At 41.9% G+C, this 25,537-nt stretch overlaps 1 protein-coding gene across 1 annotated transcript; it reads right to left on the bottom strand.

Annotated features, from left to right (window-relative positions):
- Positions 1 to 1,714: 1,714 nt before the first annotated feature.
- Positions 1,715 to 9,548, bottom strand: KLF10 (KLF transcription factor 10). Its single transcript, XM_001369262.5, has 4 exons — positions 9,123 to 9,548; positions 5,111 to 5,350; positions 4,083 to 5,007; positions 1,715 to 3,654 (listed from the first exon to the last, which is right to left on the bottom strand). Exons 1-4 carry the CDS (start codon positions 9,156 to 9,158, stop codon positions 3,395 to 3,397), a joined length of 1,461 nt encoding a protein of 486 aa, XP_001369299.1. The 5' UTR covers positions 9,159 to 9,548; the 3' UTR covers positions 1,715 to 3,394.
- Positions 9,549 to 25,537: the final 15,989 nt, after the last annotated feature.

Raw genomic sequence — 25,537 nt, 5'->3', positions numbered from 1 at the left:
ACTGAAACAAAAAAGTAGTCCTGCCTTCAAGAGATTACATTCTCCTGGGAAGAAACATGACAAAAATGATGAGGTTCGATACAAATGATGCAAAAAGTAGTTTGCAGAGGGCAGGGGCCTGAACCACCAGCCAGATCAGGAAAGACTTCGTGGAGGGGGTCCCTGAGCACAGCCTGGACCCCAAGGGTGCTCAGAGGGAAGAGTTCTGACAGAGGGCAGAGAGGACAACCAGCTAGTGCACTGGGATACAGATGTTAAGCACAAGCAGGCTACTTTGATTAAAATTCAGTGTATAGAGACAGCTGGGTGGCTGAGTGGATTAAGAGCCAGACCTAGAAACGGGAGGTCCTAGTTTCAAATTTGACTTCAGACACTTCCCAGCTGTGTGACCCTGGGCAAGTCACTTGACCCCCATTGCCTAGCCCTTCCCACTCTTCTGCCTTGGAGCCAATACACAGTATTGACTCCAAGATGGAAGGTAAGGGTTTTAAATTTTAAAAAAATTCAGTATATAAAGCAAAATAATGGGTAAGGATTCTGGAAAAGCAAAGCTGGAGTCCTCTTTTTAACATCAAATAAAAGGGTGAACATTTGAACCCAGTCCCTCCTTTCCCTAGCCTGGCTCTCTATTCATCTTGCTGCCCTTATTTGGGGTATCTTGGGATGCCAGTGGGACATCCCAGGGTCGAAGTGGAGTAAGCAGTGATTGTGTAGGACTGGAGCTCAGCAGAAAAGTAAGGGCTGGATACAAACCCTTCATCTAGGAATAAGTGAAGCCTTAGGAGCTCATGGAATCACTGAAATAGAGGAGACCAGGAGAGAGCCTTCAGGCATACCCACAGGGTAGGATGTGGTTGATGAACTAGGAAAGGAGGGTGAGAAGTGACCAACTAGATGGGCAAAAGATGGTAGTATTATTACAAAAAGCCATGGGGGGAGAGGGGGGGAATAAGTATCTGACAGTGGGTTGAGGGCCAGGAGGACCTGGTCAGCTCTGGTTGTATGCACTCTTGTACAAGTCACTGAACCCCCATTGCCTAGCCCTTATTGCTCTTCTGTCTTGGAACCAATACAAGTATTGATTCTAAGAGGAAGGGTTTAAAAAACCCCTAGCAAGAATGAAGCATCCTTAAGAGATTAATAAAATGTTAAATGTGGCAAAGATGAAGAAGCCTGAGGCAGATCTGGCAATTAAAGAGCAGTAACCTTGAAGTTAGTTTTAATTACATAATGAGGCTGTGCCTGGATTGTAGAAGATGAAGTAAGAGGAGTGGAGACCTGCTTTTTCTAAGAGCTGGTCTGTGAAGGAAGGCAATATAAACAGCATGGGGAAATGATAGTTCAAATGATGGCATGCTAGGGTAGATGAGACCAAGTTTGCAGCCATGAGGAGGAAGTCAGGAGAAAGCCAGAGAATGAAAATTAAGTGAGAATCAAGGATGCAAGGTGTTGGCCTTGGCCAGAAGAGATTTTTTAGGGACTATAGGAAATAAAGCTGGATATAGGATGACTTTGAAATGTAAAACAGGAGTTTCACTATTAATTCATTTAAGTAAGTGGGTAGAGATTAGGGCTTTGTCAAGGGCTATATCAGACTCCTTAAAATAGAAAGGCCACCATAAAATAAAGTCCTGGCAGAGTGTAAGTGCTTAATATATATATTGAGTTGAAAGGTCATAAATATATTTTAAAACAAATATACATTAACTGTGTCTGTGTTTTCATAATTTTTTATTGCTACCTTTGGACAGGTTCCTACCCTGCCCCCAATACCAAGACTCTTTAGTATCCACATAATTCTCACATGTGTATACAGAGATACCTTTTCAACTCAAAGTGGCTTAAGCATACTAATGATACAGTATATCATTCATGCAATTCCAAATGAGTTAGAGAATTTAGATTCACAATGATTTAATTACGTTGGATATTAGTAGCTTAAGAGACAAAACTTCTTTAAGCAAACCAATCAACAGTATGTATAGCAAAGGAAATTATTTATTGTAAACAAGATATAAAGTACAACATAAGAAATATTGTGCAAATCTTAAAGTAGTCACAAGAATGTTTTTGACATTACAACGAAACTTCTCTATAATGTTTCCCACGGGGCCAAGTTTTGAAATCATTAATAAGAAAAAATTTGAAGAGGTAATATTGCTTTTTGGCCTTTACCTGAATGCTTAAAAATTAAACCTGATACATAGAAAAATGTAAAATGAAGGAACAATATAATGAAAATTTCATTGTATATGCCAAACAGTTCACTTTGCTCTACTATGTATAACTTCCACGATACAACAGGATATAATAGAAATACTGTTAACGAAAGTTATGTACTAATTATTCCCACCTCCCCTCTACCCTAAAAACTCTTTATAAATAGGACTGACTTTTTACTGTCCTTTCATGAACTTAAAAAACAATAAAAACCCCCACTAACTTTCTAGTTCAATACAGCACACATCATATCCTTATTACATAAGGATATTTTATCTATAATAGAACCATCTTTCAAAGAGTAACTTATTCTTGATGTCCCTTCTTAAAACTGCAAGATTTATTAATCTTCAGATTTTTTTAAAACAAAGTGCAGCGTATCTCAGAGTTTACAGAAAACACATTGGTATACAATTTTCAAAACTACACTTGGAAACTGCAGGCAAACTAAAATTTTAAAGCATCATGAGATGCTTGAATAGTCATTTGTTTTAACTTCATGACTGAAAACAAAAAAGCAAAAACCAAGGAGCTATACATCAAAGTAATTAAATTTGTGAGGATTCCAATTTTGTTGGTCCTCTCCAGCCACAAATGGCTCATCTCATTTTGCTCAATTCCAAATACAGACAGTTGTGGAAAACTGCCAATATAGTTGACAACTGCATTCACTAACTATAGAGATACAAAGAAACAAGATAATTACTCAGCTAGGAAAAGATGACAATGTTCGTAGTAATTAATGCAAACCAATGTTACTTGTCTACTTCAGTACCGTGTTTCTATCCTGTCTATGCTCTCTCAAAACCAAGTATTTTAAACGGATTCCACTGAAAGTTGGTCTCAAAGAGCAAATGTGCTAACAAATTATGCACACCAATTCCAAAACCTGTGCTGCCTATGTTGTCCCGAGCTGAAACCTTCAAAAGGAGTAAAGACTCTTCTTTCCTCATGTGCAAATGGAATCTGCCCTTCTGTTAGTGACCGGCCCCCTTTCTGCCCAAATCGCTGCTTCTTGTCATCTCTAACCCAGAGTGGGCCTTCCCCAGAGGCCACTGTAGCCCCACCCCCAGAGGGCACCAAAGCACCCCAGAGCTGGGGTGGAAGCACTTTTACATCACTGCTGATTGTGGCTGCGACCAACATTAGTTCTGATGTCTGTTTTCGGGTAACTTCACTGTGCAGTAGCAGGTGTTGGGGGGCAAGCAATGTCATTCAACTTGCTCACTTCCATCTGCCAATTTGGGAGCTTCTTTGCTGACAAATGGCGACGGGCATGTTTGGTCAAATGGTCACTTCTCATGAACCGCCGATCACACATCGGACAGGCAAACTTCTTCTCACCCGTATGTGTTCTTCGATGTCGAGAGAGTTCATCTGAGCGGGCAAACTTCCTCTCACAACCTTTCCAGCTACAGCTAAAAGGCTTCTCTCCTGGAACAAAAACAGGCAAATCACATTATAAAACTGGAGGGGGAAATAAATCAGCATCATCTGTGTATGCTGTCACATTATCTATTACATCTGCTGGTATAGCAAAATACCCTTATGAGATAGAATGCTTTTTAGGTCACTCAAAAGTGAATGCTATTAATAATGTTACTATGCTGAGTTTCAGAAATTATCCTTACACACCTATTACATCAAATCTGCCATGTAAAAATGCTAGCTGCTTCTTAGAGGTACAAGTGGCCCCAGGCCAAGACGATCAACTTTTCAAATCATACCTATGATTCAAAAGTAAAATATTCCATAGACTTAGTATGTTTACAAGACTACTACAACATGGTTACAAATGTGCCCCTTGTTAACATAACTAGAAATATTTTTCTAAATACTCAAAACACAAAATTATTCAATACCTGTATGTGTTCTCATGTGGGCTTTCAAGTGAGAACTTTTAAAATAAGTCTTTCCACAACCTGGGTGACTGCAAATGTGGCTTCTTATTCTCAGCGAGTCAATCTGTGCTGTAACTTTTGTTGTAGAAGGGGCAAAACCTGGAGCAGGAGCAATGGGAGACAGTCTGGTGCCATTTGGGCTCATCACCGGAGGTTTGGGGTTCTGGACCACAGACTGTGGCACGACAAACATGACAGCGCCCTTAGGGACTTGGGTTCCCATGAACACAACAGGCTGGCAAAGGGCTGGCTGTTGACTAGGTGGAGTATTGGGGACAACTGCTGTTACAACAGGGTTGTTTGTAGGGAGGGGGACCATCTGGGGAACCATCTGGCAAATGACTGGCATGGGTGGAACTCCGCTTGCTGATGGAGCACGTGGTGGGACCAACACTGACTTTTGTTTGGGGGATGCAGGAAGTTGCTGAGGGCTACAGATGACAGTCTCTGAAGAAGGCACTGAAAAGTCATTAAAAGCAGCACCTGCTTTTTCTTCCACATGTGTCTCTGTGTTGCTCTCACATTTGGATCTGTTTGGTGACACAGCTGCACAAGGTACATTTTTCCTCATGGTCTCGATACTTAGGTGAGTTCTTCTTTTAAAAACATTGTCCTGATATTTTAGCATACTGGCTGCTTTCACGGGGCAGGTTCTGTGATTGCATAACTGGGCATCAGCTGTATGTCGGATTACACTTGTGGCCTGAGCTTTCAAAGGTCTTGGGGCTGGTAAGAAGCCCTGATCATTCTCTTTAAAAGTGGCTGCAATAAGAGGTTTCGAAGTGTCGGCAAATGATTTGAAGGGTCCAATAGATGGCGCTGGCACCACTGAATTGGGTACTTGGGAGGCTTCAAAGTCTGAAGGACTGTAGGGTGGAGTCAAACACTAAAGAGAAAGAAAGAAAAACATAAATGTTAGTAACCCAGTGAAATTACAAGTCGATAATTTTGTTAACAATTCTGTATTCATGTTAAAGAAGGTAACTTACAAATGCTGGAATCGCATGGAAATCGGATGTGCCAGGTAGCAAGCCCTCTTCTGTTTCTTCTGACACATCAGATGCTGGTGTGATTGGTCTAATTTCAGTGTATTTCTTGAAATCAGATTTCCAACTGCAGCTCATGGACATAAGGGCTTCTACAGCCTCAAAATCACTTTTCTCTGTAGTACTGTTCCAGGAACATCCACCTTCCTTTGGTTTTTCAAAAATCATTTCTATTCTTTCTGCCTACAAAGAAACAAAATAAGAAATTATCACTATCTTTTCCCAAATAAATTGTAAATCTTAGTAAATTTTAACTTATGAACAGCTGAGTTACTCAAATACCACCTGATATTTAAAAAAAGAAAGTTATTTTTTCCTTTTCCCTCACTATTATAAAAAAAAAAATGAAGCTGCTATTCCTCAGGAGACTGAAAACTCACTTAAAAACCTACATATTTGGACCTAAACATCATTAACATAATCTTCAGGAGATAAAATTTGCATTTGTGTTAAAACCACTTGTAAATAAGGAGAATCAGAAACCAAATAACTCACTACTAAATTACCTTGGACAAAATAGTTTGGGGTACATGCATAACATTAAGTAAAAGCTGCAAAAATTCTTGAGCTCTCTTCTATATAGTTTTTCTTATAGAAAGTAGGGTATATATAGTGGAATTAGCACTGAAGCTTCAAGAGACCTAGGTTCTAATTCTGACTCACAAACTGACTATGTAACACTAGAGGAGCAAGACACTGCTGATCTTCAATTTCTTCCTCTAAAATGGAGAGATTGGACTAGACCAGTGTCCATGAGCTTTAATTTTTAAACTATATTTTCAATAAATTGTTTTCCTTTGCAATTCTATGCATTATTTGATGTGCATTTAAAAACATTGTTGAAAAAGGGGCCCATAAAAAAGGGGTGGGGTTGCATGATACACACAAAAACGTTAATAAACTGGAGATTAGATAATATCCAACGTTTTTGCTCTTTTTTTATGTGATAAAAGAAATCAAAAGTAATATTCGGAACATTCCAAGCCTCACAGCAGCTTATTACTTTTGCCTACCTAAAAACTTTTACTTTTATCAATCACAAGGAATAACCAAGCTATGTAAGACATAAAAATTAAGAAGCTCAGTGAAACTAGGCTAGGCTAGTTTTAAATACCAGTTGGTTGCTATGTTTTATAACTATGTAAGTTTCTGACCAAATAATTTAAAATTAATTTTTAATAAAACTATTAAGTATGTCATGTATATATTTAAAGACAAAGAATAAATCATTTAAATCCCTCTGAAATTAAATTTCAATAGCTTAAAAATGCACCGAGACTTTTGGAATGCCCTGTATATTATTAACATACTAAGATACTATTACTTTATTTTCTTGCACTTGTAAAAATTAAGGCTGGGGAACCTAAGTGATTGATAACTACTCTTCTATGCATGGAAAAATAGTTCTGTTTCTTCCACGCTTAAGTACAGTATTGACGAGAATTGGTCTAGACGTTAGTTAAAAGCAAAAAACAAACGACTCCACGTACACCCTACAAGAGGGGGGATGGCTGATACAATATTCGTGCCATTGAAATCTGTGTTTTTCTAAGTCAGAAAGGGGCATTGCACGTCTAACCCTCATGAACCCTCAAGAGGAGGAGAAAAGATGAAAAAGAGAGCAGCAGGCAGAGAAGCTCCAACGCCAGGACACCGGAGCTGGCTGAGGAGGAAGGAAAAGGAACAGGGAGGGGGAGGAAAGGGAGTGGGGAGCACAGCAGGAAAGGGAAGCAGGGAAGGTTTAGGCAGGGGCAGGCCAACAGAGAGAGAATGAGAGGGGGAGGGCGGATGCCGGGGGTGGGGGTTGGGGGGAGATCCTTTCGGGAGAGGACAGCCAGAGGGGGCCGCCCTAACCTCAATGAGGCTCGAGAGTGATTCACAGCGGAACATTCCTCGCCGCTTGCACGTCCCTGCATTCTTGCCATTGGTCCGTGAAGGCCGGCGGCGTGGATTTGGATTGGCTAGCTCTAGGAAGGGGGCGGGAACGAAAAGAGGAGGGGGTTGGAGCTAGAGGCATGTGAACAAAGCGTGATTTCGGGCTGCTCCCGGGCTGGCAGGAAACGTGAACTGGGAATTGCCGCGCTTTCACCTTTCACCTACTTCCTGAGACCGCAGGGCCCAGCCCGCCCCCGCGTTAGGGAGGGGAAGGGAGGGTAAAGGAGGCAGCCGCCAACCGCCCAGAAGTCCGCTCTGGGGGCGGGGGGCACCGCACTGCGCCCTCCCCTCCCCCCGCCTAGGGGAAGGAGGCTCCCCCGCCTCTTCATGCCTCCAGCCAGCCGCGGTTCCCTTAGGAACCGACAGAGGGGCTGGGCCTAGCTACCCGCCCCGACAGCCGCGGGCTGGGTCACCCGGGGACGTGGAGCTGCTCATCTCCCTCCCCCTCACAGCCCCCTCCAGCCCAGGAGGCCTGGGAGGGGCCAAAGACGCCGCCGCCGCGGAAACCATTCCCCCCTCCTTTTCCCCAGCCGCCAGTCCCGGGGGACGCGGCGCGCCTCAGTCCCGCCCCCCAGCCCGAGCGCTGACCCCGCGGCCCCCACGCCCAGCCTGGCTGCGCGTAGATAGAGGCTGGGCTCCGCTCAGCCCGCCCCTACGCCTCCGCCCCGACCGGCGTGGCTGGGCAATGGCAGTGCAGTGCAGTGCCGAGCGGCCGCCTCCCCCTCCTCCTCCGACGGAGCTTCCCGCCCCCGCCCCAGGGACCTCAGACCACCTCCCAGTCCTAAGTAGAGGATCCGCGGCTCCCCCACCCCCCGATTTCCGGGAGACACAACCCCCACCACTCCTGACATGATTTCCCAGACGGGCAGCCCCCAGAGATGTTTCATCTCCCAGACGGAGCGGAGCGCAGCCCTCACGCGGCGCGTCTCCAGCCACCCACGTCCCCCTTTCCCCATCTTAATCCCGTCTCCCACACACGACCCCCTTTCTTGGCTATCCTTTCTCCGGCACCCCGCGGGGCTGCAGCTCCCTCCCAGTCTGTGGACAGCCCCATAGTTCCCTTCTCCCTCGCATTTTCAGACTGAGCGCGCTCAGAGCCCCCCATCCCTCGCTACCGCCACTCCCGCCCCCACTTGTCCCCAGCTCCAAATGTCCTGCAGCAGTCCCCTTTCAGCTCGTCGTCTGCCTCCTCGGTCCAGCCGCCCCCTCCTATTTCCTCGTCTTTTTTCTATTCTTTAGACCCCTCTACCTCGTTCCCCGCTGGGACCCCCACCGCCTATAACTTCATTCGTATCCAGCCTTATACCTCCCCCTATATCTGGGCTGCGCAGGGAAGGAAACCCCCTCCTCACTTGTCTTACAAATACCACCCCTGATTGGTCCTAACTCGGACCCCCCCCTCCATCACCACCACTATATCCGACAGTGCACCTGTCCCGACCCCAACCAAGCCTCTTGGTTCTGTAACTGGGAGCCCCTCCTCATCCCCCCCCTTTCCTCAATATCCCTGACTGGGGACAGCCACCTCCCCTTCTCACCCCTTCTGTTCCCATCCTTCCCGCTCATCTCATCTGACCCGGTTCTCTGGCACCCCCATTCTTTCCTTTCATCCCTCCCGCCTTTTCAGTGAAGCCCCCACACCTTCCCCACCTCTCAGGTGCTTGACCAGCAAGCGGCCCCCTCTCGTCCCACTCCCCGCCCCCACCTCTCCTGATGTCCCAGCCCTTCAGCCCCCTCCCCTTTTTCACTCCATCCTTCTTCAGATACCTGCTCCAGGGTTCCAATTCCTCTCTAGATGCATATCTATCCCCTTAAATCCCTCCACTCCTCAGACGCCCCCAGTCGTTTCCCCATATCCTCTTAGCCTCGTCAGTCAAGAGGCTAGAAGGTAAGCCCCTACCCCACAACTCCCATAGCTCCTCTGGTCCAGCGTGCCAGAGGAGGTTGGGGACGGGGGGGTCGTAGCCCCTTGGATCCTCTAGGAAAACGTAGCTGCAGGGAGATTTTCCAGGACACTCACCGAAGGCTGCTGGAGGGAAGACCCAAAGTTGAGCATGGCTGGCTAGTGACCGGCTCGCAGAGACACGCGTTATCGCTCCCGCCGCTACAGCGTTCCTCGCCGTCTGTCTACCCCCCCATTCAGGTAGCCGCTCAGCCTGCCTAGCGCCGCGGGAGGGGGAGAGGGCGGAGCTTGCGTTGGCCCAATCAACTGCAAAGGTGTGTGAGCCGCCGACCAATGGGCTCTGGGGACCACGCGTGATCAGCGGCTGCCCGGCAGCGTGAAGCCTGTGTCTTCAGAGCGTGTACACAATCCCAGGCAGCGTGTTCCCTCGGCTCTGCCCTGGGGGACTCCCTGCAGCCGCCAGACTTGGTGTCACCCTCTCCGCCTTTCCCCACCCTTACCCTGCCCCCCTCAGTCCTCCTCTCCTCCAGGGTGTCTCGGGGGAATGGCTCAGGGGTGAGGCTTGGACTAGGGAGGCGGATTAACCCGGCTGAGGCGGGTCTGCCGGGGACCACGTGGGTGGGGAGAAGGAATTCCCCAGCTCGGGCCCCGCCACCCCACCCCCCCAAGCTTGGCAGGCCGGCCCAGTCAGTCTGCCTGAGGCCCGGCTGCCTCCGTCCTCTGCCCCGCCCCTGCCTGTCCCCGCTCTGGACTCCCCACCGCCCCCGGCCACGCCTCCGCGGGGTGGGCCAAGAGCTGGGTGGGGGCAGGGAGGCAGTCTCTCTGCACTGCTGGCGGCGAGCGGGCGGCGGTAGTTGATGCTGCCTAGGGGGCTGGAGCCAAGTGATTTGCATTTAGAGGCGCCTTAGTTCTCCATTAGTGGAGAGGCTGGGGAGAAACCAGATCCGAGTGATTTCGTTAGTTTCATTTAGAAAGCATTTCCTAGTTGCCGAGTTCTGTTCCTCCTCGAGAAGAAGGAGGCTGTGGAGTATCACTCTCAGAGTCTGCACACACCTGGGTTCTTTACCCGTGCACATGAACGGGGGCTGAACCCACCACCCTCCTCCAGCAAAATAGGGGTTACCACGACGTTAGCCTCTGACCAGGGAATGAAGGAGATTAAAACTCAGAGCTCGTTTGAGAAACGACGTCATGGATGTAATGAGCTACAGCTACTGGAGAACACATAACTAGATTTAGTTTTTTTAAACATCTTGGGAGTATGGGGGTGGGGGAGCTGGCGGGAAACAACTCGCCATTTTTGTATGCTGGGAATGAGTTCACTACTGAATAGGTTTAAATATTAGACATCTCACCCCAATATTTTAAGTCTTACGTATATATTCTTGTATTGTAAACTTAAGTTTCAGGCCAGCAAGCTAGCTTCCAAACCACCTGCCAAAGGTGCTTGTGTCAACCTGAAATGTCACTTGCATGAGTTCCCAAGCCCCACAGGGAGTGTTTCATTGATAGTTATGGCTAATTTTTATTCTCATATACCTTAATCTGAAATAACTCCCTGGTAAATTTCACAGCACTTCAGGTCAGTCAAATCCCTATAAGATGCTTATATAGAAAATAATTTCTTTCTCATTGAAACATGTCACTTTTCTACCAGAAATGTGTCAGACCCACACACTTTTTAAAGGTGTGTCCCTGTCATTATAGTTTCCTCAAGTTAGCTCTGTGCTAGCCGCCTGCCTGATTAAATAGGGTTAGTGGTTCCTATTCTATTCGAAATAGGTAAGTACCTTGATTTTCCCCCCTCACTTTTGCCATCCTTTGACCTTGCATTAACCATTTACTGAATTATATTATTCACTGTTGCTGTTTTAGGAAGGTAGTACTACCTTGGGAGAATAAGTTTAGAGCTAGAAGAGAACCAGTTGATCTAATCTCATGGCCCTTACTTGACATAGGTGGACTCCAAGGCCCAGAGAAGTTCAATCAGGAGTGAAAGGAAGATCGTGTGACTCAAAATCCAGTGGTCCTAATGGAAGTCCAAACTACCACGTTAAATTTAATAGGCACTTTAAAAAACTATGTAATAGACACAGTGATCTAACATTTTTTCTATTCTTTGCATAAGAAAATATCTGTTGATGTTTCTCAAGTTCATCATCATAACAGAATATTTAATATTTTAAAACCTAGTATCTAGAACAAGGAAACCTTTCTATTTCTTAAAACTAGAAAAAATCTGCGATAGTTTTCTCACCTGTCTGATTGGACTGGTAGGCCTCCTTTGTACCTGTCTCAAAGATATAGTAAGAAGAATTGAGATATTTAGATATTTTTTAAACCTATAAATTGTCTTGAAAAGAGCAGGCATACCAATTTAAGTCAAATATGATAGTAAAAATAATAAATTTGTTCCATGCAAAAGATGCTCAAGGAACTGTGCAGAGGAAGACTGAATAGGCCCCTATCATAGCCTCTCCTCAATCAGCTGGAGAGTTTCCAATTCAATGGTACCAGGCTATTTTTCCTTCCTTCCCCCCCTTCCCTTGTTTCTGTCTGCAGGGTTGTCCCTTATTCCAGGCTTCCTTCCGCTCAGTCTGCCCCATCCTGTTGATATAAGCAGGCTGTTCTAAAGCAGCTCAGCTGGGTTTTAGCACCTGCTGCAGTCAGAGGAAGCGCTCTGTCTATACTTGAAGCAGTATTTCCTGTCAGGGGCTGTTCCATACAGTTGAGTCACATCATAGTATAGCATCAGGTTATCTAGCAAGATCCAAACACAATCACATTCCACAACAATACAGTGCCTTCTCCCATACACCAAAATATTTAATAGAAATACAACCTAAGCAGAGAAAACCGGAAGAAGGTTCCATGCTAGGTGGGGAGGAAGGGGAAAGAGTAGAGTTGACAGAGCAGAAGTGAAGATTCTGAGATATTCCAAGTGGCCTTCCAAGCTAAGCTTCAGAAAAAAAATGAGACATAAAAATTAGTTGCCTCTAATGCAGTTCTTGGGGAACTCCATGGTTTGGGATAGCCCAAGGAGATAATCTTTACCCCAGGTTTGTACATTTACCTGGACTCATGAGTATTTCAATAATGGATAGGAGAATTACTTATCTGTGACACAAAGCAAAAGAAAGCTCATAGTTTTTAGTGAACAATATTTAAAAGAGATGTATCTTCCCTTCCTAATGCTGGTAGATATATAAAGGAGCTGGTCCTGGGCTTTAGCCATTCCTGATCTATGGTCAGGTAAAGCAAGATGCCAGCTCCTCCTTAGAACTGATCCATGTGCCCCAAGGCTTTCTCCTCCAATTTCTACCTGGGCACTAGTCTCTAATCTGTGATTTAAAACACTAAGCTGCCAGGACCATCTTGGCCCTTAGGCCTGTGTGTTTCTCAGACCCTGGCTGATCCTATTACCTTTTATCTCTGCCTGGGCCTCTACTCCTCTCAGAACTCCTGCTTCTGATACCTGTTGCCTCTTTCCTTTAGCACATAATAACCATCTTGCATTTACACATAGACACCTTTGTATAAAGTAAAAGAGGATATATATTCAGAAATAATGCCTGAGGGATAAGGCAAAAGTCCATATAAAGCAATTCTTCCTGAACTAACTTGGCTATTCTGAGCTTATTCTTCTCTCATACTTCATAGTTGAGTCATATCACAGTTTAGTATCAGGTTTTCCAGCAAGTCTAAGACAGGAAAAAGCCAATCTTTTATCATTAAGTTCTAGGTTATATTCAAGATAAGTGAGTTTGAGAGATAGTTGAGGTCTCTATAGAGTAGCTGTTACTCTTATACCAAGTAACCTCCAGGATCAAATATGAAATACTCTGTGTGGCTTTTACTACCTTTTATAACTTATACCTTCCTACCTTTCCAGCCTTTTTTCTTTTTCCTTCCTTCAACTTATGCAAGATCTAGTGACTGACCTCCTTGTGTGCTCTTCATACAGGACGCTACATCTTCTAAATCCAAAATGTTTCACTGACTCTCCCTTGCCTGGAATACTCTCTCCATTTCTGTCTCCTAGCTTCCCTGGCTTCTTTTTAGTCCCATCCAAAGTCCCATCTTCTCCAAGAAGGTTTTCTCAGCCCTCCTTAATCCTAGTGCCTTTTGGGGCAGATACGTCGCTCAGTGGATAGAGAACTAGGCCAGGAGATAGGAGATACTGGGCCCAGATTTGGTGTCAGACTCGTCCTAGGATGCAACTCTGGGCAAGTCACTTAACTCCCATTGCCTATCCCTTACTGCTCTTCTGCTTTGAAACTGATATTTAGTATCAATTCTAAGGCAGAAGGTAAGAATTTAAAAAATAAAATCTTAGAGCCTTTCCTCTGAGATCTCCAATTTTCCCATACATATCTATTTACATGTTTTTCTCCCAATAGACTGTTGAGCAGCAGGGATATTTTTTGGCATTTAAAAAAAAATCTCCAGCATTTAGCACATTGCCTGGCATGTGTAGGTGCTTAATAAATGCTAATCAGAGGACTGACAACTTCACTTTTCTGTTACAAATTTAGTATCTAGCGTAATACAGTGAAATAAGTGCTGGATTTGGAGTCAGAAGATATAGGTTGGATCTTGGCTTTGACATGTAGTACCTGTGTGACCTTGGACAAGTCACTGAACCTCTCTGGGACTAAAATTGAAGGGGTTAGGTTAGATGCTCTTTAAGGTCCCTTCCAGGTTGAATATTGTGAAAAGTTTGATAGGTAATAAGATTCTCTCCCTGTTTAATTATCCACCCAACCTAATCTCACAGAGAAAGGGACTAGTAGTCAATGTCAATCAAAATGCCAGAAATATTCACATAAAGTATGAAAGACTCCCCAGTTTTATGGTTATATCTTTCAACATTTGTGGGAGGAATAACAGATGGTGATACCCACAGAAGGCCTAAAAAAAAAAAGCCTAAAGAGAAAGATCCACAAAGTTAAAACAGCTTATCTAATCCCCATCTCCATTCAAGGTTCAACTCAAGTGCTACCTCCTACATGAGACTTTTTCTTAATTCTTCCAGGTAGTACTCATAACTCCTCCTTAAAACTATTTTATATTTATGTATAGATTGGATTTACTTCTTCCTATACTTGGTATTTCCTTGTCCTCCCTCCCTCCAATGTACTGGTACATGGCATATAGTAGGTACATAACAAATACCAGTCAAGTCAAGTCAATAAGCATTTATTTATTAAACTCTTTCTAAGTGCCAGGCACTATAGTAGGTGCTGGGGGTACAAAGAAAAAAAAGAATATTTCACACTCTACTAGAGGAGAGAACATGGAAACAACAATATCCAAACAAGAAAAATACTAGATAAATTGGATGTAATCTCAAGGGGAAAACACTAGCATTAAGTGGAATCTGGAAAACTTTTTTTGCAGAAGATATGATTTCAGGTGATATTTAAAGCAAGCCAGAAGGTGAAGAGTAGAGAGTAAATATGAATCTATGGATGATTTATGGGTGCTGAGAGACAAAAATCTCATCATTCAAAGAGTGGATGAGTTTTGATATATACCAGCGGAGGAAATTCCTATTTCAACAAGATCCATAGAGGTAGGTATCTTTAGTGATGTTTGACTTGTACATTTAATCATTCCTTAGGCATTTAAAAATATGTTTGAGTTGGGGGAAGCAAGGTGGTTCAGAGGATAGAGAGTCAGGCCTAGTTACAGGAGGTCCTGGGTTCAAATGTGGCCTGAGACACTTCCTAGCCATGTGACTGACCTTGGGGGCAAATTATTTGGCCCCAGTTGCCTAGCTACTGTTCTTCTACCATGGAACTAATACTTAGTATTAATTATAAGACAGGAGGTAAGGTTTTTTTTGTTTTTAATCATGTGAGTTTACTTTGAACAAACTAGCCCTACAGACTGATACATAACAATTCACCCATCTTGTTAATAATAGCTAGTATTTGTTCTAGAAAGCAGTGATCATCAAAACAATCTGGGACTGGCTAAGAAATAGAAGGGTGGATCAGTGGAAGAGACTATGGGTAAATGACCTCAGCAATCTAGTGTTTGATAAACCCAAAGATCCCAGGGTTGGGGATAAGAACTCAGTATTTGACAAAAACTGCTGGGAAAACTGGAAAGCAGTATGGCAAAAACTAGGCACTGAATAGACCAATATCTCACACCTTCTACCAGTAATGGTGAACCTTTTAGAGCCTCACCTGAGACAGGGGAGGGAGGAAGCACTCCCATTGGGCCGCTGGGCAGAGAGGTAGGTCATGGGAGAAATGTCCTCAGGCACACAGAGACGGGGAGGGGAGCCTCCTGGCACTCTTGCCTTTCTAGTAATGAACTCTGTTTTGGGGCAAGGATGGCAGTGCATATGCCCACAGAGAGGGCTCTGAGAGCCCCCACTGGCACATATGCCATAGGTTCACCACCATAGCCCTATACCATAGTAAGGTCAAAATGAGTACATGATTTAGACATAAAGGGTGATACTATAAGTAAATTATGCCTGCCAGATCTACAGAGAAGGAAGAATTCATGACCAAGCAAGATAGAGAACATTAAAAGATATAAGATGAATATTTTTAATATAGTAAGTTAAAAAAAGTCTTGTACAAACAAGAGCAATATAACTAAGATTAGAAGGGAAACAACAAACTGGGGGAAATTTTTATAACAAATTTCTCCAATAAAGGTCTCATTTCTCAAATATGTAGATAACTAAGTCAAATTTATAAGAATCTAAATCATTTCCCAATTGATAAATGGTCAAAAGACATAAATAAGCAGTTTTCAAATGAAGTCAAATCTATTAAAAATCATATGAAAAAATTTACTAAATCACTCTTGATTAGAGAAATGTAAATTAAAACAATTCTAAGGTACCACTTTACATCTATCAGAGTGGCCAATAATAAAGAAAGTGATAAATTTTGGAGGAGATATGGCAAAAATGGGACACTAATGCATTGTTGGAGTTGTGAACTGATCTAACCATTCTGGAGGGCAATTCAGAATTATGCCCAAAGGACTATACATCAATGTATATGTATCCATTGATCCAGAAATATCATTATTAGGCCTGCATGCCAAAGGGATCAAAATTAAGGGGATGTCCATCAATTGGGAAATGGCTGAACAAATTGTGGTACATGATGGTTATGGAATACTATTGTGCTATAAGAAGTGATGAACAGCATGATTCCAGAAAGAAAAAAAAAAACCTAGAAAGACCTACATGAATTGATACAGATCCACTGGAATTGCTTGTGGGGAGGGTATGGAGGTGGGGGGGTGGGGGAATCATGACTCATGTAACCATGGGAAAATATTCTAAATTAATTTTTAAAAAAGAATATAGATCAAAGCATACTATTTTTTGCCTTAGTTTATTTGTGCTTCTATTTGAGGGTTTTAGTTTTATATGAGTATTCTCTTACAACAGTGACCAATATGGAAGTATGTTTTGCATGATAATATGGGCATGACCCAGATCAAATTGCTTACCAGCTCTGAGAGGCGGGAGGGAAGGGAGGAAGGGAGACAATTTGGATCTTATAATTCTGGGAAATGTATGTTGAAAATTGTTATTATATGTAATTGGGAAAATAAAATATATGTTTTTTTTTAAGTAAAACAGTCTTCCTTAAGAAGAATGGATTCCTCTCTAATTCAAGGTCTCCAAAAGCAACAGAAGAATAAGTACTTAGGTTATAGATGGGATTTTTTTTTTAATCCTCACCTTACATTTTAGGATTAGTACTATGTATTGGTTTCAAAGCAGAAGAGTGATAAGGGCAAGACCAGTGATGGGCAACTTTTTGAGCTTGGTGTGTCAAAATTCACAAAAAAAAAAACCAAATCATAACTTGGGTGATGTGTCACTTTGAGAAAAAAAAAGTCCTTCTCGGCATGTGGCCCCATACTTCTCGCCATGTGTAATCGAAAATGGCTACACATGTCAGTACTGACACATGTGTCATAGATTTGCCATCACGGGGCTAGGCAATGGCAGTTAAATGACCTGCCCAGGGTCACACAACTAGGAAATGTCTGAGGACAGATTTGAACCTAGGACCTCCCATCTCTGGACCTGACTGTCTATCCATGAACACTCATGGGATTCTTTTATCAACATGAACTAAATGTCCACCGAAGTTCCTTCAAATGCCAACATTCTGTGATAGCATAATCATTTCCATTTCATTTTATTTTTTCCTGAATTAAGTGTTTTTCAAATTATTATTGGTACTTTTTTTAGTCATCTTTCAATAACTCCTCCCATTTAATCCTTCCTTGTAAAATAAAGTTGCACAAAACTGACCTACAAAACAAACATCTGACAGCATTTGCAACAACATTTTGCACCATTAGTATCCTAACTCACTACTAGGAAGAGGCAAGTTTCACCATCTGTTCTCTGAGTCCAAGGTTATTTGGGATATATGTGAATATCCTGGCATGGATTGATAGATATCTCTTTTGGGATCTGGTCCACCCTCTCTCCAAGGAAAGCAGTGATTAATGGCTTGTTCAGTAGCAGGAGAAGAGCCCAACTCTTTTCCACCCACGGGTATATCCAAGTGAATAGAATATACTTGTTCAACACACCTCAGATATTTATAGTTTAGGATTATAATAGTAGGCTCAAGATTAAAAGGAACTTTTCCCTAATCCACTCAGAAGGAAAATACCTAGCTATTTATCAGTTCAGCTTCCTCCCGCCAAAACTGGCTTCACAAAGAAACAGTCCTAATGGGAAGTAAATTCATTTATGCTAGAAGACCAGGGAAAACTTATACAAATCAGAGTAGACCCAAAAATAATCCAAAAGTAAGTGTGCTGGCACCTCGGACACTTCTTAACTGTTACCCTGGGTAAATCATTTAACCCTAATTGCCCATACTGCCTTAGAGCCAATACTTAGTATCAATTATAAGACAGAAGGTAATAGTTTAGGGATAAAAAAGAGTAAAAGTGCTTTTTATCTGAAAAAAAGGAGAAAGAATAGTAGTGCTGAGGGGAAGCTACCTCTAGAGTATAAGCATCATCAAGGGTTAGGTCGGAGGGTTGACTTTTCCTCTATGAGTCCAACTCTGAAGGTTCCCCATGGCTATTCTGTAGTTGTGTTTTGAGAGTCACATTGACTTGGGGGAGGGAAGGGAAGAAATAACAGCAACAACAGCAGAGATGACATCAAGGACCACAGGAGTGGCCTCTGGCAAAGAGCCACCATTATTACCCTGTCAGAAGCAGACTCAGAGTTCTCTGCAGAACTACCTAGACTTTTCAACATTTTGATAAGGCCACAACTGAGAAAGATAGAGAAGGATCTATCTGCCCATGGCACAAATGTGACTCCAAGTCCCTCTTCTGTCCCTTGTCTTGGGTAGCTGCATGTTATGATGGCAGAGCAGAAGATACCTTCTTTGGGAAGGTCTGAGCTGCTCTCTCTTTCTGATCTCATCCCCACCCCAAAGTTGGGGGCTGGATGTCTTCTTTCCTTCGGGTGGACCTAGAAGGAAAGTGATTAGGCGAATGTAGCAGCTGACCAATCAGTTGGATGTGCAGCCTATATTATTCTTTCCCCAGAGCCAAAAATTGCTTGAAGGACAACTCCTACTCCTCTGCCTCTCCAAGAGTGAGTTCTACTCCCTACCTCCCGAGCTCTGGCCATTGCTATCTTTGTCTTTTGATTGTTTTGTAAAGCTAAGGTTATTTCCATAACCTTCCCAAATGCATTTAAACCCTCTTCTGCACACCCCATATATTTTAGGTACCACAGTGCTCAATTTCCTGAAGGGCCTCAAATTATAATCTTGCCAAGACTAAAGACCCTTTATTATTACTGTTTTGGCAGTTTTGTTTTATTTTGTCTAATAATAACTACCCTTGGGGGAAGGAGGGGGCTATTTTATGTTTGTTTGTTTTTTAATTCTTAAGTCTTAGAATTCATATTAAGTATTGGGGTTTCCGGGCAGAAGAGCAGTAAAGGCTAGGCAAATTGGGATTAAATAGTTGCCCAGAGTCACACAACTAAGAAGTGTTTGAGGTCCAATTTGAAGCCAGGACATCCCTCTCTGGGCCTGGATCTCTATCCATTAAGCCACCTAGCTGCCCTGGTTTATGTTAAAATAAATTATTTTTATTTTACTTATTTATATATAAATGTAATTTTATATTTATATGAAGATAAATGTATATAAATTATTTTTATATAATATGTCTTATTATTTATATATATAAAATAAATTATCAGATCTGGAAAAAATTTAAAAGTTGTGCTTTATTCCCCAGACTGTATCTCTCGAAATCATTCTTAGACATGTTCTCCAACAATTTCTGAAGTCTCCTCTCACAGATATATGCTGTGTTGAGGCAGATATCAATGGGCCCATTGTCATAGTATTGTGGGGTATAGAGGTATACCCCTGGGATTCAGGAAGGATACCTTTCACAAGAATGCAAGACTCTGAAACTTAGCTTAAAAGTAAAGAGATTTATTAGTAATGTTAAATCTTTGGCCAGCAAGACAAGCAGGAGTGGAACAACCTGGAGGTTGCTCCCAGAATGCCTCCATTCTGGGTTTTTATATTCTTCTACAGCAGTGAAGACTTGACTCTGGAGCAAGGGGTTGGGGGGGTGGGGGTGGGGAGGAGATTTGCCTGAAGGCATGGTTCTTGAGATTTGGAGGACAGATGCCTTTGTCTATCTCAAATCAATGGGACAATCAAAGGAGGATAATCCTTTTAGGGTTAGATGTTTTGGGTTGGGACTCACAGGGGAAGGGAGCAAAGGAATTTCCCTGATTATAGTTTGTCTGAGTTTCTAGGGGGACAATGCCCATGCCAATAGGAAGCCTCACCTTCCTTAGACTATCTCACAGAAAAATTATCCCAGGCCTGGGTGGAAATATAGATATATTTTATTAACACAAGTAATCTGAGTTCTAAGCCTTTCATTTTAGAAGTGAATAAACAGAGATGGAGTCAAGATGGCCACTTAGAGGCAGCAAAAATTCAGACCTCCTTAAACCCTTCCTCACCAATCAAAAACACAATGCTTCCAGGGAACTAAAAACCAACTCTAACAAGTGGATAGAGCTAGGGAAACCTCCTCCTGGACCCAACTTAAAAGGTAGAGCCTGAACTCTAGAACACATGTGTTTAAAGAGAAGGAAGAAGGAATGTCCCAGGACTCCTCCCCCACCTACAGTGCTGAGTCTCCAGCAATGGCTGGAATCTGTGGGCTGGCAAGGGCGCTAGTCCAGAGGGACAACCTTGCCAGCAAAGCTGTGCCAGGTTCAGGGCTTATAACTGTTCAAATTAATTGTGGGTTGGATTTGAATATATTAATTATGTGGTCACCAGGGATTTAATTTCTAAATCCCAAAATGAATTACTAAAGTAAATGGAATTTATGGTAGTTTATTTACAATAGAGGGAAGATATTAAAGAAGAGAGAAAAGGGGAAAGAGAGAGAGAGAGTGAGCTCTGTCTTCCTCTGATACGTAAGAAATTCTAAGCCCCAGCCAGGGGAAGAGAGTCTCAAGAGATGGGCGTTATCTAGAGGCTTCACACCACCAGAAAGGCTGGGTCAGTAAGTCAATCTTTCACTCACCAACGGTGTTCTAAAAGAAAAAGCAGTTTGAGATCTCCTGCATGAGTTACTCCAGGGGTCCAGTTCCTCCAGTCCAACTCTGAGTCAGAGATCCTCCATCTAACTGGAATCTCAAATCGAATATATCTTCTGGCCTCTTGTCCTCTTTTTAAAGATCTTTTTCTCTTTTCACGCCTACCAATCACAGCAGACACTCCTCTCCAGGACTGCCCATTCTTTAGTTCACACCTTCTTTGGTTAGATTATACCTTTTTGATTACTTAACACCATTTTTAGTTAGTTCACCTTTTGTAGTTACTTAACACCTTTTTGTAATTATAATGGGTAGATATATTTAAAATATTGAGTTATCCCATTCCGGAGGGCAATTTGGAACTATGCCCAAAGGACGCTAAAAGACTGTCTGCCCTTTGATCCAGCCATAGCACTGCTGGGTTTGTACCCCAAAGAGATAATAAGGAAAAAGACTTGTACAAGAATATTCATAGCTGCGCTCTTTGTGGTGGCCAAAAATTGGAAAATGAGGGGATGCCCTTCAATTGGGGATTGGCTGAACAAATTGTGGTATGTGTTGGTGATGGAATACTATTGTGCTAAAAGGAATAATAAAGTGGAGGAATTCCATGGAGTCTGGAACAACCTCCAAGAAGTGATGCTGAGCGAAAGGAGCAGAACCAGGAAATCATTATACACAGAGACTGATTGCACTGTGGTACAATCAAAGGTAATGGACTTCTCCATTAGGAACAATGCAATGTCCCTGAACAATCTTCAGGGATCTAAAAAACACTATCCTCAAGCAGAGGATAAACTGTGGAAGTAAACACACCAAGGAAAAGCAACTGCTTGACTACAGGGGTGGAGGGGATATGACTGAGGAGAGACTCTAAATGAACACTCTAATGCAAATACCAACAACACGGAAATGGGTTCGAATCAAGAACACATGTGATACCCAGTGGAATCATGTGTCAGCTATGGGTGAGGTGGGGGAGGGGGAGGAGGAAAAGAAAATGATTTTTGTTTCCAATGAATAATGTTTGGAAATGACCAAATAAAATGTTTATTAAAAAAAATATTGAGTTATCACCTTTTTGGGGGTTGAAATATAAAAATAGATTGTAGATTACAATTCAATCATCCCAATAAAGGAAGAGCTAAATACCTTCATTGTTACAATCAGGGGATTACAATTTAATCATCACAATAAAGGAAGAGTTAAATATCTTCATTGTTACAATCTGGAGATAGCTAAATCCAATCTTCAAAGAACACAAGCAGCTTAGAGGCAGCTGGAAGAGAAACCCAGAGCAGGCAGCCCAGTCAAAGCCAAAACCCTCCATCTTCTCCCCCCCCCCAGCTTTTGGCCTCAGGGCACAGCCAGCTTTGCATATCAACTCCTGTGGATCTCATCAATGAGGACAGATAAGAAGCCCTCAAAGGGCAGAGAAACTCAAGCTCCAACACCCCTTTCCCACAGACTGATCTGAGAACCTTGCAGACTAAGCTCCAAGGGGCAAAGGCTACAATAGACTGTAGGCACCCACAAGGCAGGAAGCCCAGCTTCTCAGCTTTTGCTGTCAGCCAGGGAAGATCAGATTACCTGATCAAACAGTAGAACAGAGAAGCCCCTTCAGGACAGAATAGCCTGTGAATCTTAAAAACTACTCAGACTGTAGTTTAGAAGATTTGATTTAGCTATTTCCTTATTGTAACAATGGAGATATTTGGTCTAACAAGAATCAGGAATGTATTGGGAACTTTTAAAATTACTCCACCCTAATCAGACATACTTGAGGGGAAGATAAAGTTGTAAACTCCAGATTGAACAATGAAGGTACTTAACTCATACCTTATAGTAAACCTAGAACCTTAAGCTAAGTCTATTTTTAGATCTAATACAAAAAGGTGTTAAGTACCTGTAAAGGTTAAATTAATCACAAAAAGATCAAGTAACTCACAAAAGGTAAGCTTAACAAAGAAGTGTGAAGTACCTCAGAAAATATAATCTAACCAGAGAAGGTGAGAACTAAAGAGTGGTGAGAACTAAGAATGGGCAGTCCTGGAAAAAAGCATCTACTGTGATTGGTAGACATAAAATTTTAGGGGAGGTGACATAAGAGAAAATTTCTTTAAAAGGAGGGGTAAAAAGTTAGTTGAAGCAATTCAGTTCGGAGTGGAGGATCTGAACTCAGTTCAAGAGATTGAGTTCAGTGGAGGACTGGAACCCAGCTTGGAGACGGTCTTGTGGTGAGTGAGGAGCATCTGCTGTGATTGGTAGATGTGAAATTTAACGGAGGTGACACAAGAGAAAAAGATCTTTAAAAAGAAGACAAGAGACCAGAAGAAGATATATTCAATTTGAGATTCAAATAGGGTAAAGGTAAGGGGATGGAGCAGAATCTATTGGGCATCAACTGATAAAAAAGAAGGCAGGAGTCACAATCATGATATCTGACAAAGCCAAGGTAAAAATAGATCTAGTCAAAAGAGATAGGGAAGGTAATTATATCCCAATAAAAGGCAGTATAGAAAGAGAGGAAATATCAGTATTCAACATGTATGCACCAAATGGCATAGCATCCAGATTTTTAAAGGAGAAACTAGTGGAGCTCAAGGATGAAATATATAGAAAAACTATACTAGTGGGAGACCTGAACTTTCCTCTATCAGAACTAGATAAATCAAACCAAAAAATTAATATGAAAGAGATAAGAGAAGTGAATTAAATCTTAGAAAAATTAGAGTTAGTAGATATGTGGAGAAAAATAAATAGGGACCAAAAGGAATACACCTTCTTTTCAGCAGCACATGGTACATTCACAAAGACTGACCATGTACTAGGGAATAAAAATATTACAAACTTGCAAAATAGCAGAAATAATAAATCATAACACAATGAAAATAATAATTAATAAGGGTACATGGAGAGGCAAATAAAAAATTAATTAGAAATTAAGTAATTCAATTCTCCAAAATTGGTTAGAGAACAAATCATAGAACAATAATTTCATTGAAGAAAATGGCAATGATGAGACATCCTTTCAAAATTTATGGGATTCAACCAAAGCAGTATATAGGGGGAAATTTATATCCTTGAGTTCATGTATTAACAAATTAAGGAGTGTAGGGGTCAATGAATTGGGCATGCAAATTAAAAAACTAGAAAGTGAACAAATTAAAAATCCTCAGATGAAAACTAAGTTAGAGATCCTAAAAATTAAAGGAGAAATTAATATAATTGAAAGTCAAAGAACCATTGATTTAATAAATAAGACTCGAAGCTGGTTTTGAAAAAACAAAAAAATAGACAAAGAACTGGTCAATCTAATTAAAAAAAGGAAAGAAGAAAACCAAATTGATAGTATCAAAGATTAAAAGGGAGACCTCACCTCTAATAAAGAGGAAGTTAAGGCAATCATTAGAAGTGAATAAACAGAGATCCTAGAGGTAAGGTAACTTGCCCAAGGTCACACAGCTAGCTTCTGAAAAAGTAAAATCTCCAAGCTCCTAGCCTAGCTTCTTTCCACTTATTTCTTTCAATTCTAAAATTTCAAAATCTTTGGGTTGCAAGGGATATCAGCCTTAATTAAATTAACATTTTCATCTTCTAGAAGTGCCCACCTATATCCTTTGCTGGAATATCTACAGTAACTTTTTACCTCCTAAGGAAGCTAATTCTATGTAACAACTCTACATATCAATGATATCCAATGCATTTTGTATATATTAGCTTAAAGATCCTCACAATGACCCTGTAAGATAGTTGCTATTATTTATCCCCATCTTATTGAGGAGAAAACTGAGACTGAGAGAGGTTAAGTTAACTTGCCTGGGGTTACACAGCTAGTATATATCAGAGGCAGAATTTGAACTCAGTTCTTACTGACTTAAAGTTGTGTTCTCTATTCTCTGCAACTTGTATTAAAAACTGCCTCTCTACCATTTTCACCCATGGCTCCTACATCTTCCTCTCTGATGATTCTCTTCTCATCTACCAAATTAATATTCTTAAAACATAGATTTTGATATCCCTATATTCAAAAATCTTCAGGGGTATCATTATACCTATAGGATAAAATACAAAATTCTCACCCTGGTATTTTAAGCTCTACACAATATAATATACCCAACTTTACATTCTTATTTCATATTATTCCTCTTTATGCTTTTTTCTTTCCAGTTAAAGCAGACTGTTGTTCTCCATACAAGACATTCTGTCTCTCTCCTCCATGCTTTCAAAGATAATTCCCCATATCTGAATTAAATTTATCTCCATCTCTTATGATTCCTGTCTAATATGTCTTGTACAACTCAGGTGCCTCTCATAATTTTATGAATATAATTGAAATCAGTGGGGTCTTAATAGATATTTGTTGAACTGATTTGAATTGAGTTGGCTCAACCATCATCTATATGTAATTGAAATGGCAATGAGTACCTAGGAGAAGGCAAGAAATATATGTGCCGGTGTGTGAGAAAAACACACACATATTGTTATCACAGGGACTGACTTCCTTCTGGAATTTTATACCCTGCAAACAAAGTGGGGCAACAAGGACCCACTTGGCATTTGAATGTAGCATTAACTGGATGTTGTACTGTTCTACAATGTTTTATTGGCTTATGGATTTCCCTTAGCTACCACCTCTTCCATCCAATCTCCAAATTACCTTGAATTAATTTTATATATCTTATCTAGAGAGCCAGAGAAGTATGGCAGAGCTTATGGAGGCTGGAACATTTGCTCCTCCCTTTCTTGTGTGCAGACTTTGTGGTTTGTGGACTGAATCCAGTACTGGGGGAGGGAGGAGGCTATAGCTGCCTTCATGTCATTGGAACAAATTGTTCTTTTCTGCCCATTCCACTGGGAGTAGTCTTTGCCTGCTTGGGGTAAATGTCCCCCTACCTCAATGATGGATTTATGG

This window comes from Monodelphis domestica, chromosome 3 (assembly GCF_027887165.1).
Source record: "Monodelphis domestica isolate mMonDom1 chromosome 3, mMonDom1.pri, whole genome shotgun sequence".
Classification (NCBI taxonomy): Eukaryota; Metazoa; Chordata; class Mammalia; order Didelphimorphia; family Didelphidae; genus Monodelphis; species Monodelphis domestica.
The sequence above is the reverse complement of the archived record's forward strand: the minus strand, read 5'-3'. Positions and strand labels throughout refer to the sequence as shown.

Coding starts and splice junctions, on each gene's coding strand:
- KLF10 (XM_001369262.5), bottom strand. CDS start 9,158: ATGCTCAACTTTGGGTCTTCCCTCCAGCAGCCTTCG. Junction 5,351..9,122: donor CTTCCCTCCAGCAGCCTTCG/GTGAGTGTCCTG, acceptor GTTTCTTTGTAG/GCAGAAAGAATAGAAATGAT. Junction 3,655..4,082: donor CCACATGAGAACACATACAG/GTATTGAATAAT, acceptor TTTTTGTTCCAG/GAGAGAAGCCTTTTAGCTGT.